General features: G+C 41.7%; 1 protein-coding gene across 4 annotated transcripts in view; it reads left to right on the top strand.

Annotated features, from left to right (window-relative positions):
• Positions 1 to 13994, top strand: part of kdm1a (lysine (K)-specific demethylase 1a) — a 34050-nt gene that overhangs the window by 11806 nt on the left and 8250 nt on the right. For all 4 annotated transcript variants that reach the window (XM_079573192.1, XM_079573191.1, XM_079573193.1 and 1 more), the window contains 12 exons: positions 63 to 155; positions 230 to 336; positions 1530 to 1611; positions 3145 to 3239; positions 4877 to 4894; positions 5780 to 5922; positions 7101 to 7191; positions 7260 to 7394; positions 10114 to 10187; positions 10297 to 10408; positions 13137 to 13269; positions 13347 to 13534. In XM_079573192.1, coding sequence (XP_079429318.1) covers positions 63 to 155; positions 230 to 336; positions 1530 to 1611; positions 3145 to 3239; positions 4877 to 4894; positions 5780 to 5922; positions 7101 to 7191; positions 7260 to 7394; positions 10114 to 10187; positions 10297 to 10408; positions 13137 to 13269; positions 13347 to 13534 — 1271 coding nt within the window. The remainder of the gene's footprint in view (positions 1 to 62; positions 156 to 229; positions 337 to 1529; positions 1612 to 3144; positions 3240 to 4876; positions 4895 to 5779; positions 5923 to 7100; positions 7192 to 7259; positions 7395 to 10113; positions 10188 to 10296; positions 10409 to 13136; positions 13270 to 13346; positions 13535 to 13994) is intronic.

The following is a 13994-nucleotide window of genomic DNA, read 5'->3' as shown; positions in this document are numbered from 1 at the left end:
TTTGAATTCATATACCACTTAATAAGAGTAATGCCAATGTAAAAAGCACTGTCTGTGTGCAGGTGATGCTGTGCTGGTTCACAGGATACACAGCTATTTAGAAAGACATGGACTAATCAACTTTGGCATTTACAAAAGAGTTAAGCCTCTACCAAGTGAGTTGCTTAATGTCATTGTGTCATGTAGATTTTAACATAACTTTATCATAACAATAACCTTTTTTTTGCAGCTAAGAAGACGGGCAAAGTGATCATCATTGGTGGAGGCGTGTCTGGTCTTGCTGCAGCCAGACAGCTCCAGAGCTTTGGGATGGATGTGACAGTTTTGGAGGCCAGGGTAGGAAATATATTCATACGATGCTATATGTCTCCATGTTCTCAGGAACAAAACGCATTGCAATGATATTAGTCTTCCAACTGAGTGGTTTCAGTCTTGATTGTTTTAATTTAGCTACACATAAGTTTGTCATGCATTGGTTCTGGTATATTCAGGTAGCTAAAGGGGCCTGCGTATTTAGTTCATTTGAAATTACTGTTACATTTTCGCAATCAATTATGCATAGCAATAATTCTATATGTTTTTTCAATACACCCTTTGTTCCCATACTGTGCAATAGTGATGCTTGTCAGGCTCGACCGGGTCAAAAAATCCCGGACGCTGCTACTCATTCACCGCTGTTCATTGTTTTTAACCACAACTCATTCTATCATCATCTTTTTTTTACGTAAATATGCTGTGTATTTTTATAAAATAAGGACATGGCTGGGACAGGAAAATACTTAGTTTTAACATTTTTAAACTATAGTCCCTTTATCGTGACTTTTATACTAAATATCGCCACCACATAAACACATTTTAACTTAAAAGTAATCCTTCAGGTCATATTTGACAGACATCAGGCCACATCAGCCAGACTAGAAATTTCCCATTTTGCATTGGAAAATTGTAAGATATTTAATTGTTTGTGTTTTTTGAGCATGCACTATTGTAACTTTGGGTCAGGTGGCATTAAAAGGGTTAACATATTTTAAGCGTTGTAATATTTTTATATGTATGAAAAGAGGACAATCAAACCCTTCATTGAGTTAATAGCTCTCTACAGTTGCAAGCACATTTTTGTGTCGAAGCTCCCTTAATGTAACTTTTTTAAAGGTGTTAATTTAATAAGGGTTCATCTTAAATTGTGTGTTTTTAAGACCTGCTCCTCTAACCAGTTATTTATATAATTAATAATGCAGGACTTTTCTGTTTGGTAATAACGAAGTGAGGAGGAAACAGCTGTTAGCCACATTAACATCGGGGGGGGGCATAGTGTACAACGTAAATATAAAGCTCACGTGAGTCTTTTGTTGACTATACATGTGTTGTTGTGTATTGTATTTGTGGTGTCTTAATGTGTAGCAAAGACCCTGTCCGAACCAAATTTCCCAAGGACAAATTAGGTAAAGGAAAGGAAAATAATTGTGGGCCTTGGCTCAGACGTTCATGTATGAAAACACTCATTGACAATGCTTCTATCTTTGTCCTAGGATCGTGTTGGAGGGAGAGTGGCTACATTCAGGAAGGGGAACTATGTGGCTGATCTGGGAGCCATGGTGGTCACCGGCCTGGGTAAGAACCCAGAGGGCTAAAGTATCAAAAGGCTACTTTTTGTGCTTTATTGAGTTTTACATACTGGGAGTGGCAATAGTGCAATGGTCTAAGTCAGTGGAGCTCAAACTTTTTAGAAAAGCAGCAGTCTCATTAAATATTTGACCATCCAGGTACCACCAGGCCTAAAATGGGTCGAAAAAATAAACCTGAATTTAGGGATGCACCGATACCGCTACCAGTATCGGGTATCGGGCCGATACCACATGCTTGTACTCATACTCGTACGCATTACTCGGTACTCAGTCCCAATACCAGAAACCGATGCCATTTGACGTTTGGCCAGCGCACCTATGAGGCGCACCTCTCAGCTGAGGAGAGAAAATAGCAACAAACTGGAGAGTTCTTTAGTGGAAATACAATAATCCACATAGAGCTGACTTTATTACAGACTGCGCTCTCTAATCAGAGTGGAGTCTGCAGTGTTTACAAGATACAGGCTAACGTTGCTAACTCGCGGCTAGCGGTTTTGCCATTCTGACGCCGTTTTATGCTCCGGGGTTTATTCATCTGAATAACTAACCCAGCGACTAAAAAGTCCTCCGAAAATCCAACGTAAAGACGTACAGCATGTCCATGTATGGAAACGCTGTAGCTACTTGCTAAGTTGCTACAAAACACACGAGAAAATCTTAAAGAGACCATTTAAGTAACCATCTTAATACTATTGTTAAATAAAAATACATAAATGAATAAAGCACAGGCATTGGGGAGCTTTTGGACATGGGCTTTTCAAAAATTATATTGAATGAAAATTTAAATAAATAAATAAATGGCATCAGCACAATTCTAATAAAACTGCTCTTAAAAGTGTAGCAAATGAGTAAATTTACTAATTACAAACCAATCTGCTGTGAAAAAAGTAAGAATCTAGAAGAAAATGTACTTGTATCAGTATTCAGTATCGGCGAGTACTTGAATCCAAGTACTGAAACCTGTTGCCTGAGTAGATCCTATTCACGAGGAATCTTGGAAAGTTGTAGCACTGCCTAGCTAGCAAGCTAACATTCCTGAGTCTGGTGCTCACAACAACACAATGAAGAAGACCATGATACAAACGCGGTTAAAGATCAATAATATCCCTCTCACCTGGGCCTCCGATCTCCTCTGTCCCTGTGGTGACAGAGGAGCAGAAACGTCGATAATATTTCCTTCATTAGATTGGATATTTCAGTCTTTGATTTGACCAGCAGTTGTCCAAACCAGCTTGTGAGTCCGTATCTGCAGACCAACTCGATAGCTGCTCTATAAAAGATTAGCCTAGTGCTCTGACAGACGCCAAACGTTTTGTCTGTTTTGTGTTTTGTCTTTTGCCTCCCCAGTAAATAAAGTAAGTGTCATCATTCCAGACCAAAGTTTTGATTCTCGGTTGTCAATGTCCTCATTTGCAGGAGCCGTGCTGGCTACCCATCTATACTTTATTTCTCTCTACCAGGTCATTCTGTAGCAAAGCTTTCCCAGGTATGAACATGTGTGTATTATTTGTGTGGGCAGGAGGGAACCCCATGGCTGTGGTCAGTAAACAGGTCAACATGGAGCTGGCTAAAATCAAACAGAAGTGTCCTCTGTATGAAGCCAATGGACAGGCGGTGAGTATAACAGTGCATTGTTTCACCACCGCTTCAGTCCATAGAGGACATTTTACTGGTGAAAATATTAGCTCAACAAGCTCTGTGCATGGAATGTTTTTGGCTAACCTTTTGTTTGCCAATGTTGGGTAGTACAGCGGTTAGCTCTCGTGCTTCACAGCTAGACGGTCCAGGTTTGATTCCTACTAGAGACGGGCCTTTCTGTGTGGAGTTTGCACAGTAGACCCTTTAATTGTTAGCTGGAGGTGGTAAGCTAGATTCATATCTATTTCCATAGATACAGACTCTGTATCGCCCATATATGGTCATGTTTGAAAACAGTTAAGGGGGAACAATTTTGATAAAAATCTAAACTTTCTCAATTTATTCAAAAACTACTTTGAAGGGAGTATACAGAGTTTAAAATTGTTAAAACTAAGGGTCTTCCCCCCCTATATGTTCCAATAATGTCGCAATGTGTAGAATAAGCTCAGACCTGTTCACCACAACTGCCTCTAAAATCCTACACTGTCACTCAAAAAATTGTTAATTCGAGTCCGAAGTGCTGTCATGCATGAGCTTAATATAGAACCTGCAGTTACGCATAAGACCTGAGGTGTCAGTAGTGAGTATAAAAATGACAACTTGCATCTCGTCCTTTTAACAAATGCAGAATTATAGTTTTCTACTAAATAAAGATACAAAGACATGGAGAGGAGCAAAGTGGTTCAACAGCCCATAATTACACAAATAACGGAGAATGCTAACATGATGCTTCATGTTAACATTGTGCTAATGCTTACACTAGCTACCGCTAGCTACAACTGCTGTTTTTTTCGTTTCTACTGAACAATCTGAATAATAATTCATATGGACCCGATTTAGACTTTATTATTATTATATTATACTGCCTCTAAAATCCTGCACTGTCAACTCAAAAAGGTGTTAGTTCGAGTCCGAAGTGCCGTTATGCACAAACTTAATATGGAAGCTGATAAGGCCTGATTTGGAAGTAGTGAGCAAAAAATAACCAACCTGCATCTAGTCTCTTTAAGCCACAATAGGACCACATTTTTTAGTTGTAGTTTTTCACTTAAAATGGCTAGTTTTAGTGTAATCTTATTTCTCTAGATAACTTCCTGCCTAAAGCTGATGTCACTGATGATGTAAGCAGTGAAAGGGTCTTTTCACCTTATTCCGTAAATTCGCGTGGGCGCCGCCATGAATTGTGCCCGCCCCTTTTCTCCTATCTGTTAACATTGGATTGGGGAAGTCCAGATAAAATCAGTTACTACACGAAAACAAAGCCGTTTTTCGGCCGCACTGAGAAACGGTGCAGTGTTGACTTGCTGTTGCAAATGAACATCGGACATTTTACCCAAATCAATCTACTAAACATCAGGTTTGAGCGGAGAATATTTTCCCTCGTTCTTCGTTTAAATGAACGGGCTTCGCGCTCGATCAGAAGTGTCAGGACAGCCGAAGTGCTGACAAAGCAAAAAGTGTGTGCGTGCGTGCGTGCGTGCGTGCGTCCTCAGCAATAATTTGTCTATTTTGTAATTTGTGTCATGAAAGATACTGTAAAACTTATGCAGTGTAAAGTTGTGTACTTAACATGCTGTCTCTCTCTCTCTCCTGCCTCGTGTCGTCCACTAAAGGGGGAAAGGTGCACAAGTGTATGTATTTTGTTTATTCCTATAACTTTATTACTTTTACCACTGAAATCCGTCTTAAGCCAGTCATACGTCGTCATTTCAGCATTATCCATTTCCACATCTCTCTCCACCCTGAACCGTTTATTATTCACAATGAAAGGTGCTGGGTTAACTGCTTCTACCTCAACAATTTACATTTTTAGAAATATAGTCTTCCCTTTTCTTTATTTTTTTCATCCCCCTTGCTCCTCATTTATTGTTTGCTTAACACCATCGTTACTAATCCTTGTCATGCAGCATTTGTCTTTTTTTTTTTAGGTTGTTTTTATTGATTTGACTTGGAGGGCAGTAAAAAATGGCAGAATAAACAGGATGACGCGCATGTGCCCTGCCACTGCACCCGCTTACGTTTACCCCTCACATATTCATTGTAACGGGTTGGTGAGAAACCTGTACTGTAGCATCTGCACATGAAGGGAGCACAACTAAATCAGACCTTACATTCACATCCTCCCTCTCAGGCAGTGATGGGGTTTGTCCACCAGGAGGGTCAACCATTTAAATCAATTTTGGAGGGTACTTGCAAACATTAGCTTTCCAAGCAAGTGTTACCATGGTTATTTGACAGACGATCATTTCCTGATGCCAATCTACAACATCTGGACCATTCATTAATTCATTCAGACAGTTTGATATTTTTCACAATTACATTGTGCACTTTTCTACTTTTAAATGCCCCTTCCACACAGGGTCCAAAGCATGTAGTGATGCTAATCGGAGTAATGAAGGTAGCCTGGTAGTAGGGTGTGCTGCTTCTCTCTTTCCTAAAGCATGCATCATTTCCTGAATTGCAAAGGTCTGTTCTTAATTGTTTTGTGTGTAATAATGTATAAATGCTGTATGCAGGTGCCTAAAGAGAAAGATGAGATGGTGGAGCAGGAGTTTAATCGTCTGCTGGAAGCCACGTCGTACCTGAGTCACCAGCTGGACTTCAACTTCCTCAACAACAAGCCTGTGTCTCTGGGACAGGCCTTGGAGGTGGTCATACAGTCAGTACCTGTCTATGCTTTATACTGTTCTTGCATTTCTGTTCACTTTACTCTCGGGTCTAAAATTAACTTTAGTTGAATAAGTATGGATTAAACAACGAGGAGCCGTGCATTAGACTGTTATAATGCACGACGCAGAGTCAAGAACACCACGACGCACAGCGGAGTGAAGTGCATTATAACCGTCTAATGCACGGCTCCTCGTTGTTTAATCCGCTTATACCATGGTCCCACAAACGTAACATTTATAATAAAAAATTTTTTTTTTCATTTACTAAACTCACTAAATATGCCACACTATTTTATGTGGGTTATTAGCCGGTCTCTGAAGGCCCGTCTCAGAGCGAGCCATTCTCCGCAGCTATTGCGAGGATCTCAGTCGGGCTCAACGAAACAACATAAGCACACGCTGCATCGCCAGAATCACAACACAACAGGACTAACCCGGCACTTTTCCGTGGAAGTAAACACCGATATGCGGCACTCGTGGGCAGGAGTTATTTCACTTTTACGCTGTTTAACCTAAAGCTAGCTGGCTAGCTCAACGAGCTCAACTGTTTATGGAAAAAGCTGTGGTGGAGTCCGCTTACACCTGGGCCCCACGAACTGAAACTTTTATGTTTGACTTTTCTAATCCAGCAGAATATGCTTAAAAGCTGGGATCATTTTATGTACGCCTAAAAATTATGAATAGTGCCTTATCCGTTTTCAATAGAAATGGAAAGGTCATATTTTATTAACTGTAGGCTAACCTAGCTGCTTACTCTCCTCTACTTCCCATTTATCAAGTTTTGTTTTGGCCCAAAACTTTGAAATTAACACAAAATCCATCTCATTCGTTCCTGTCAGTCACTAATTACGTGTTTATCTGATTCAGCTGTGTCATGCGTTGCTATGGCGTTGCCCACCACAGCGGAGTAATATCCCAGTGATTTAACTACTGGACTACGTGTGCGGTTATACGAAAATAATGCACCAGCCAATCAGAATCGAGTATTCACCCAGACCATGGTATAAAACACATTTATTCAACTAAAGTGTTGACTTCCCCTGTCCTCCCATAAAGAAAAATGTTGTCTCTTGTTGACCCAAGACAATTGTTTGTTAGAAGTGTCCGTTAGGCAGATTATTGTGCTAAAGTAGATATTTCAAAATGTTTTATTGTTTTTTTTACTTAGACTCCAAGAGAAACACGTCAAAGATGAGCAGATTGAACACTGGAAGAAGATCGTCAAAACTCAAGAGGAGCTGAGGGACCTTCTCAATAAAGTCAGTTTACTCCTTTCAGACACATTTCTCTGCCATTATCTGGCGTCTGATTGTCTGTCCTATTCAAGATGGTGTCCACAAAGGAGCGTGTCAAGGAGCTCCATCAGCAGTACAAGGAGGCCAGTGAGGTCAAACCCCCGCGAGACATCACCGCTGAGTTCCTGGTGAAGAGCAAACACCGTGACTTGACCACCCTCTGCAAAGTAAGCCCCGGCCTAGCACCACTGCTACAACTACCACAAAGATTAAAAAAATAAATAAATTCATAGACATTTTTATTTGTACTTACTTATTTATTTGTATGGTTACACATGCATGCTGCCAGGTAAAATAAATTATTTTTAGCACGTGTTATTATTTTTATTTAATTTATTGTTCTATATGATGCATAATTAATTCAGTTCAAGTTACTGTAAAGCATTTTGATGATGTCAGAAATTTTAGAAAGTTTAGTTTAGTTAAAGCAGTACTAAGTAACGTGTTTACCTTAATAAATCCTTTTCGTAGTCCCTGTGGGGGTGATACAAATGTTTATGGGATGATTGGAGGGTCTTTCATCTCCCTCTGGTGTCTCTGGCCAGAAAACCATGTTTGCAACTTGACTGCCACCGGACCGGAGCAACCAATACACACTAATAGAATCACGAAGAAGAAGCTAACATGCTAACGGGCAAAGCTAACTGTGGGCTAGTGTCACTTTAAACAGTATTTACAACCAAGTTTGAGTGAAAAAAAATCATTTCTATTGTATAATTGGATGCACAATATCCCTCTCTCCCTTCGCCTTTTTTGTCAGCATAGTATTTATTCTCCAAGACAATTAATAAGTAAAAACATTGCCATTTTCTACAACCCCTGCAGTTGCGCGTATGGCCTCTAGGGGCAAAAGTTACTTAGTACTGCTTTAATTTGAGCTGTTTACATTCATTTAGTTACAGACGTCATATCATTACACAGTAATGGAATATACTATTATTAGATTAGCCTAATGTAGACTACCATTGTTGTAATTTTCCCATGGGTGTTTGTATTATATCATATTCATGTTTAATATTTATCAGTGAGTTCCACAGTTTATGATCTAATAGGACACATGTAATAAGTCTGTGTTCTGCATGAAACGAGAAGAGCCAAAAATCAGTATTTAAGGCTAAGCTCAGGACATTCTACAAAATCCACCAGAGCTAACTTCAGTGACTTCATGTGAAATAGACCTAAACAATTTAGGCTAAACTCAACTGATGCATTTAGCTTAGATTGGATTTTCTTATTTAAAAAGTGCCAAAGGGATTATATTGTCATCTAATCGCTCTAGTTAAACTTACTCGCTCACTAGAAGCAGCTCCTGCCTCTGCCCCTGTTTCTCTGATCTTTTCTGGCGCTGCAGCGTAGCCTCATCAAGTAAACACAACCGCATGGCCTGGGTCACTGAGCGCAACGTGCGGATCTGTTAAAAATACGGACTCGGACTAGATTGAACAGACGTAGTATCTCATTAAACAAAACCCGGGATGGATTTGCAGAACGGATTTGGTAAAGAAGCTTGTTTTATCGATTGGTGATTAGCACTGCATAATGAAAGGCTATTGTCCTGCCAGGGCAGGGGAGCTGATGAAAATAATGGTAGAGGAAACATAGACTTAGCCGCCTGCTACTGTAGCCCTCTTCCCCCCGGCCGCCTCTCACACTCAGCCCTCGGCTGACGCTCCGTTCTCCCAGCTGCCTCCCACTCAACCCCCGGGCCTGACTTCACTGCGTAGCGTCGGTCTGCTCTGTGCTCCTTCAGCCCTCTGTCTCATTTCTCGCCTACTGGACCTTATTTGGCTGAACTCTGACAGATAAACTGCGTGAAGTGGTGCGCGTTTGTAAAGTGCTTTCTATTCCCCACGGACTTTTAGGACGAGTGAAATAAACTGTGGGTCATCTCCTCCCCAGACTCAGAACAGCTTTTGGGCAGTGTTTTACTTTTATCAGACTTTTGTGGACCCTAAACGGACCCACAGCTTTAATTCCGTCCAAAAACGAACGGGACTGGCGTGTCGTCCCCTCGGGTTCTCTCTCCTGCACAGGGTGCAGCAGTAAAGGGGCGGAGGAGAGCAGGAGAGGGGAAGAGAGCAGAGGTAACGCGAACTCACACAGAGACACACATACATAGAAAATAGGAGACATTGAGCAACATGGAAGCATTCTTTGGATCACAAGCTGCGAAACGGCGCTTGTTTTGTGAAAATCCGACGCATGTTTTCATCAATAACCTTCTGTAAAGATGATGGAATAAGTGGCTGTACAATGAATGTGCGTATGGCGGCCTGCGGAAACCGCGCGTGAACCCACGCATCACTAGTGTGTGTGTGTTTGTGCTATACAGCAAATTCTGCAAACTGGCAACTGTCAGAGTTTGTCTGCGTGTGTTTGAGAGAGGTAAAATCCACTATCCAACCAACTTAATTTATGTAAGACAAGAAACTTTTATTGACAAGGGGTGTGGCTTACCTAAATGAGATGTAAATGAGCCCTATTGTCACCCGAGCTGCAGAGAGAGGGGAGAACTGTTCATTCTTTGGAAGCCGTTTTCTCCACTTCAAACGTCTTTTCATGAAATTTTGTCTCCCTCTTTCTCCAAACTGACCTTTGCTCATTTCATTTTATTTTTCAACCACTACTTTTTCTCTCCAAAATGCTCGACGATTGTCTTAATGTTATGCCTAAACTTAAGCATCCCACTGTGGAACATTTTGACGAGAATGAGCAAAGGGCATATTGGAGAAGATGGGGCTCAGAATTTCATGAAGAGAGCATCCGTCCAACCTTTGATCCAGGGGGTGGATCCATCATCCTCTGGGGTTGTATTGCAGCCCGTCGCACATGGAACATTTCTTAGGTAGAACAAAGGTTTTCAGGTTTTTGGTCCGTGTCTTGCAGGAGTATGATGAGCTGGTCGAGAGCCAATCCAAACTGGAGGAGAAGCTACAGGAGCTTGAGGCTAACCCTCCCAGGTAACTGCACACAGGATTTCACCTCAAATCAGAGTTCCGTTCAGTACAAAGCAAACAAGATCCTGCACATCTTAATGCCCTGATATGTATTCCTCTTTGTTTCTCACAGTGATGTGTACCTGTCCTCGCGTGACAGGCAGATATTGGACTGGCACTTTGCAAACCTGGAGTTTGCCAACGCAACACCCCTCTCCACCCTCTCCCTCAAACACTGGGACCAGGTATGGACTCGGGACTTATGAAGTTATATTAATAATAATTAAAGCTGCACTCGGTGCTGCACTTAAAGTACATCTGGAACCAGTGGGATTTTCAACTGTACAACCATGGAGCAGCAGCAAATAAAACAAGCAACAGGCCAAGGGGTGCACCCACCTGGACAAGGCCTTTCTGTGTGGAGTTCGCATGTTCTGCCCGTGTCTGTGTAGGTTTCCTCCAGGTACTCTGGTTTCCCCTACCACTAAAAACATGTACAATAGGTGAATTCTCCAGTCAGGCAATTCTTTCTTTCATTCATTTTATTTAGCAGTTTTTCCTTTTTTTGCAAATAAAGAAGAATGTATTTTTGTATGCAGTGGGGTTGGATAAGTATCCGTACCCCTTTAACTTATTGACATTTTACCATGCTATGGTCCACAAACAAGTATATTTAATGGAAATGTTATGTGAAAGACACACAACAAGTGACACACAATTATGAAATTAAATTTAAACATGATTTTGAACTTTTTTTTATGAATTAAATCGGAAAAGTGTGATGTGCAAAAGTATCTTTTAGTGCAACCTATTGCCTTCAGAAGTTGCCTGATGATTTCTGAATGTTGACCCATGAATAAATATTAAGCTCGTGCATGACAGCACTTCGGATCCGAATTAACGCCCTTTTGAGTGACAGTGCAGGATGTTAGAGGCAGTTATGGTGACAATGTTTGGGCTCATTCTACACCTTAGGACATTGTTGAAACATGTAGGGGGAAGAAAATACTTAATTTTAACATTTTTAAACCCTGTATAGTCCCTTTAAAGATGGCAGTCAACCAACCAAAATATTTGTATTCGTTGATGCAATTTTTAGCTGTTAACAACCCCAATTTAAACAGATATTTTAAGTCTTCTCATTCCCCAGAGTCTCTTTGGTTAAAACTGATGTACTAAAATGCAAAGAAATGTTTATTTTTTATGTAAAAATATATTGTAATATAGCTTTATAATATGACATTTACACCAAAAGCCATGACTCGTCAATATGAGGGAGAAATCATTGACATGAGCAGCGCCAGAGGCCAGAGAGCAATGCCCTGATCAGATCATGTTTCCTGCCTTACGCCTCGTCTCTTTCCCTCGGACAGTCATTAGTAGTTTTCGATGTCTCTGCCCGGAGCCTTCGCTGTTGTCATGTGAAGTAAAAATATCTCCGGGGTCCTTTTTTTCCTGTAGAAGGTTTTGATACAGCGCCCCCACAGACTGCAGAGGAGCTCTGCATTTAGAATGTTAGTTCGACTGACAAAAAAGAGTTGTGAACGCAAACCATGCCAGTTTGAGAGCTGAAACAATGATGCAACTTTGGTCCCAATCAAACCGAGTCCCAGGTGTGAATGTGACCTTTGCTTTGGCTCCGGTTCAGCAGAACTGTGACTCCTAAAGTTCACGCAGTAAAAGCACCAGCCCCTCACACAAACACCACCAGATCATGGGGGAAAGAAGGGTCTAAACTTTATGTTTATGTCAGATAAAGCCTATTTCGCCAAATAAAGATCCAGTAGCAAAGAAAAGCAACTTGGAGAGAGCGCAGTAGGAGATCTGTGCTTGGAGCACACAGCGGCTCACGCTGTAAAGGCCCAGACAAGTGAGAGGAGGCGGAGCAGATGCGAAAGTCCTTCAGTCTGAGGTGGAGGTGCAGGGCATACGCCAAAATATAAGAAGTCAAATGGATTTAACTGATCAGAAACTCACTGTAGTTGCACATAAGTTGCACTGATTTCGTGGAGTTTGCCTGATGTCGCGTTAATAGTTGCGATTGCAACTTATGAAAAAAAAAAAGTAATTCAGATTCATATATGTCGTATTTACATTTAAAAGTATGATCACTTGTGATTTTTGCAACATTATGGGCTGTGCTGTCCGTGGGGGAGAGGGAGAGTGAAAGTCACAGCTCGAATTTCTCTGATGAGTGAACCTCAGAAGGGCCTCACTGAGGACTGAGTGGAAATTCAGCCCCCACGTCGGGTCGCGGGCCGCATATATTGTAAAGGACTGTGGCCTCAAAAATAACAACAGCTTACACTTAATGCATTTCATCAGCCTGTGTCACATGTTTCTCAAAATGCTACATTAAGTCAGTATTCATTCACTCCACACCTGATGGCAGTAAGTTACTATTGTAGCCACAGCCGCCCTGGGGAAGACTAGCCATTAGCTGTGTGGCTATAATATGCTGTTTATATCCTGATCTCTTATTATGGCAGCATCCTCTGCTGGACATGTGTGGAATTATTTCCTTTTTTAAATTTAAGCTGCCCCCTAGAGGCTGGAGTGAGCAAACTGGTTATTTCTTTAAAAATCCATAACTGTGCACAGGAATGGGCTAGAGACTTACTTTTTATTTTACATGCTTGGGAATTCATGCTCCTTGGCCTTGACCTTGACACATGTGTAGGGGAAGGGAGAAGGGAATGGCTTCGGAAAGGCCCATGGACTGTATTTAGTCATTGGCTCAACATGTGATCATTCAAAAATCATCAGGCAACTTCTGAAGGCAGTTGGTAGCAATAAAAGGAAAGGGGTACGGATACTTTTGCACACCCCACTGTTCAGATTTTATTCATAAAAAACTTCTGTACAAAATTTCAATTACATGTATATATTATTATCAAACTTGGACATGGTCAAGTGGGAAAAAAGAGAGTTTGTCATAATTGTTTGTTACAGTCCTTTGTGTGTCTCTCCCAGGATGATGACTTTGAGTTCACGGGCAGCCACCTGACGGTCAGAAACGGTTACTCGTGTGTCCCTGTGGCACTGGCTGAAGGTCTGGACATCAAACTGAACACAGCAGTGCGGCAAGTCCGCTACACAGCCTCTGGTCAGTATCCTCAATAACTCCCCATCTCGCCTACCGTACTTCATGCATCTTATGAGTTGTTGCTGTTGCCTCTCCAGGCTGTGAGGTGATTGCCGTCAACACACGCTCCACTACCCAGACCTTCATCTACAAGTGTGATGCAGTCCTATGTACCCTGCCCCTGGGCGTGCTCAAGCAGCAGCCCCCCGCTGTGCAGTTTGTGCCACCCCTGCCTGAGTGGAAGACCTCCGCCATTCAGAGGATGGGCTTCGGGAATCTCAATAAGGTCAGTCAAGCCGACACCGAGTGGATACTGTTTTTCCTGCCCCATGCATAATTGTGCCTTAGAAGCGTCCTTTTGGGGTAGGGGTCCCCAACCCTATGCCCGCGGGCACCCAGGTTCCCTGTAGCTTAGCAGTAGCCTAGTAGACACACTTTTGTTGCGTGGGCTGCACGTTTTCAAGTTTTTCATTAACCGTTGACCAAAGGCCCTTAGCAGTTAATACAAGGTTAACCATTTGTGTGCACATGACTTTTCTTAAAGTGATGCGCTCAGGGACACAGCTCGGCTGAGGCATTGCTTTCAGCACATGATAGTTGTATCAGTGCCTCGGCTCGTTTAGCCTATCACTAATTTTAGCTCGAGAATTGAGATCGTGAAGATGAATCTGTTGCCCAGGTTTTTGTCCCTTTTTACAGCTCTACCCTTTAAAATCCGAGATTCACATTTCAATGCATGGGACAAG

This window comes from Gobius niger (assembly GCF_951799975.1).
Source record: "Gobius niger genome assembly, chromosome: 16".
NCBI lineage: Eukaryota > Metazoa > Chordata > Actinopteri > Gobiiformes > Gobiidae > Gobius > Gobius niger.
The sequence above is the reverse complement of the archived record's forward strand: the minus strand, read 5'-3'. Positions and strand labels throughout refer to the sequence as shown.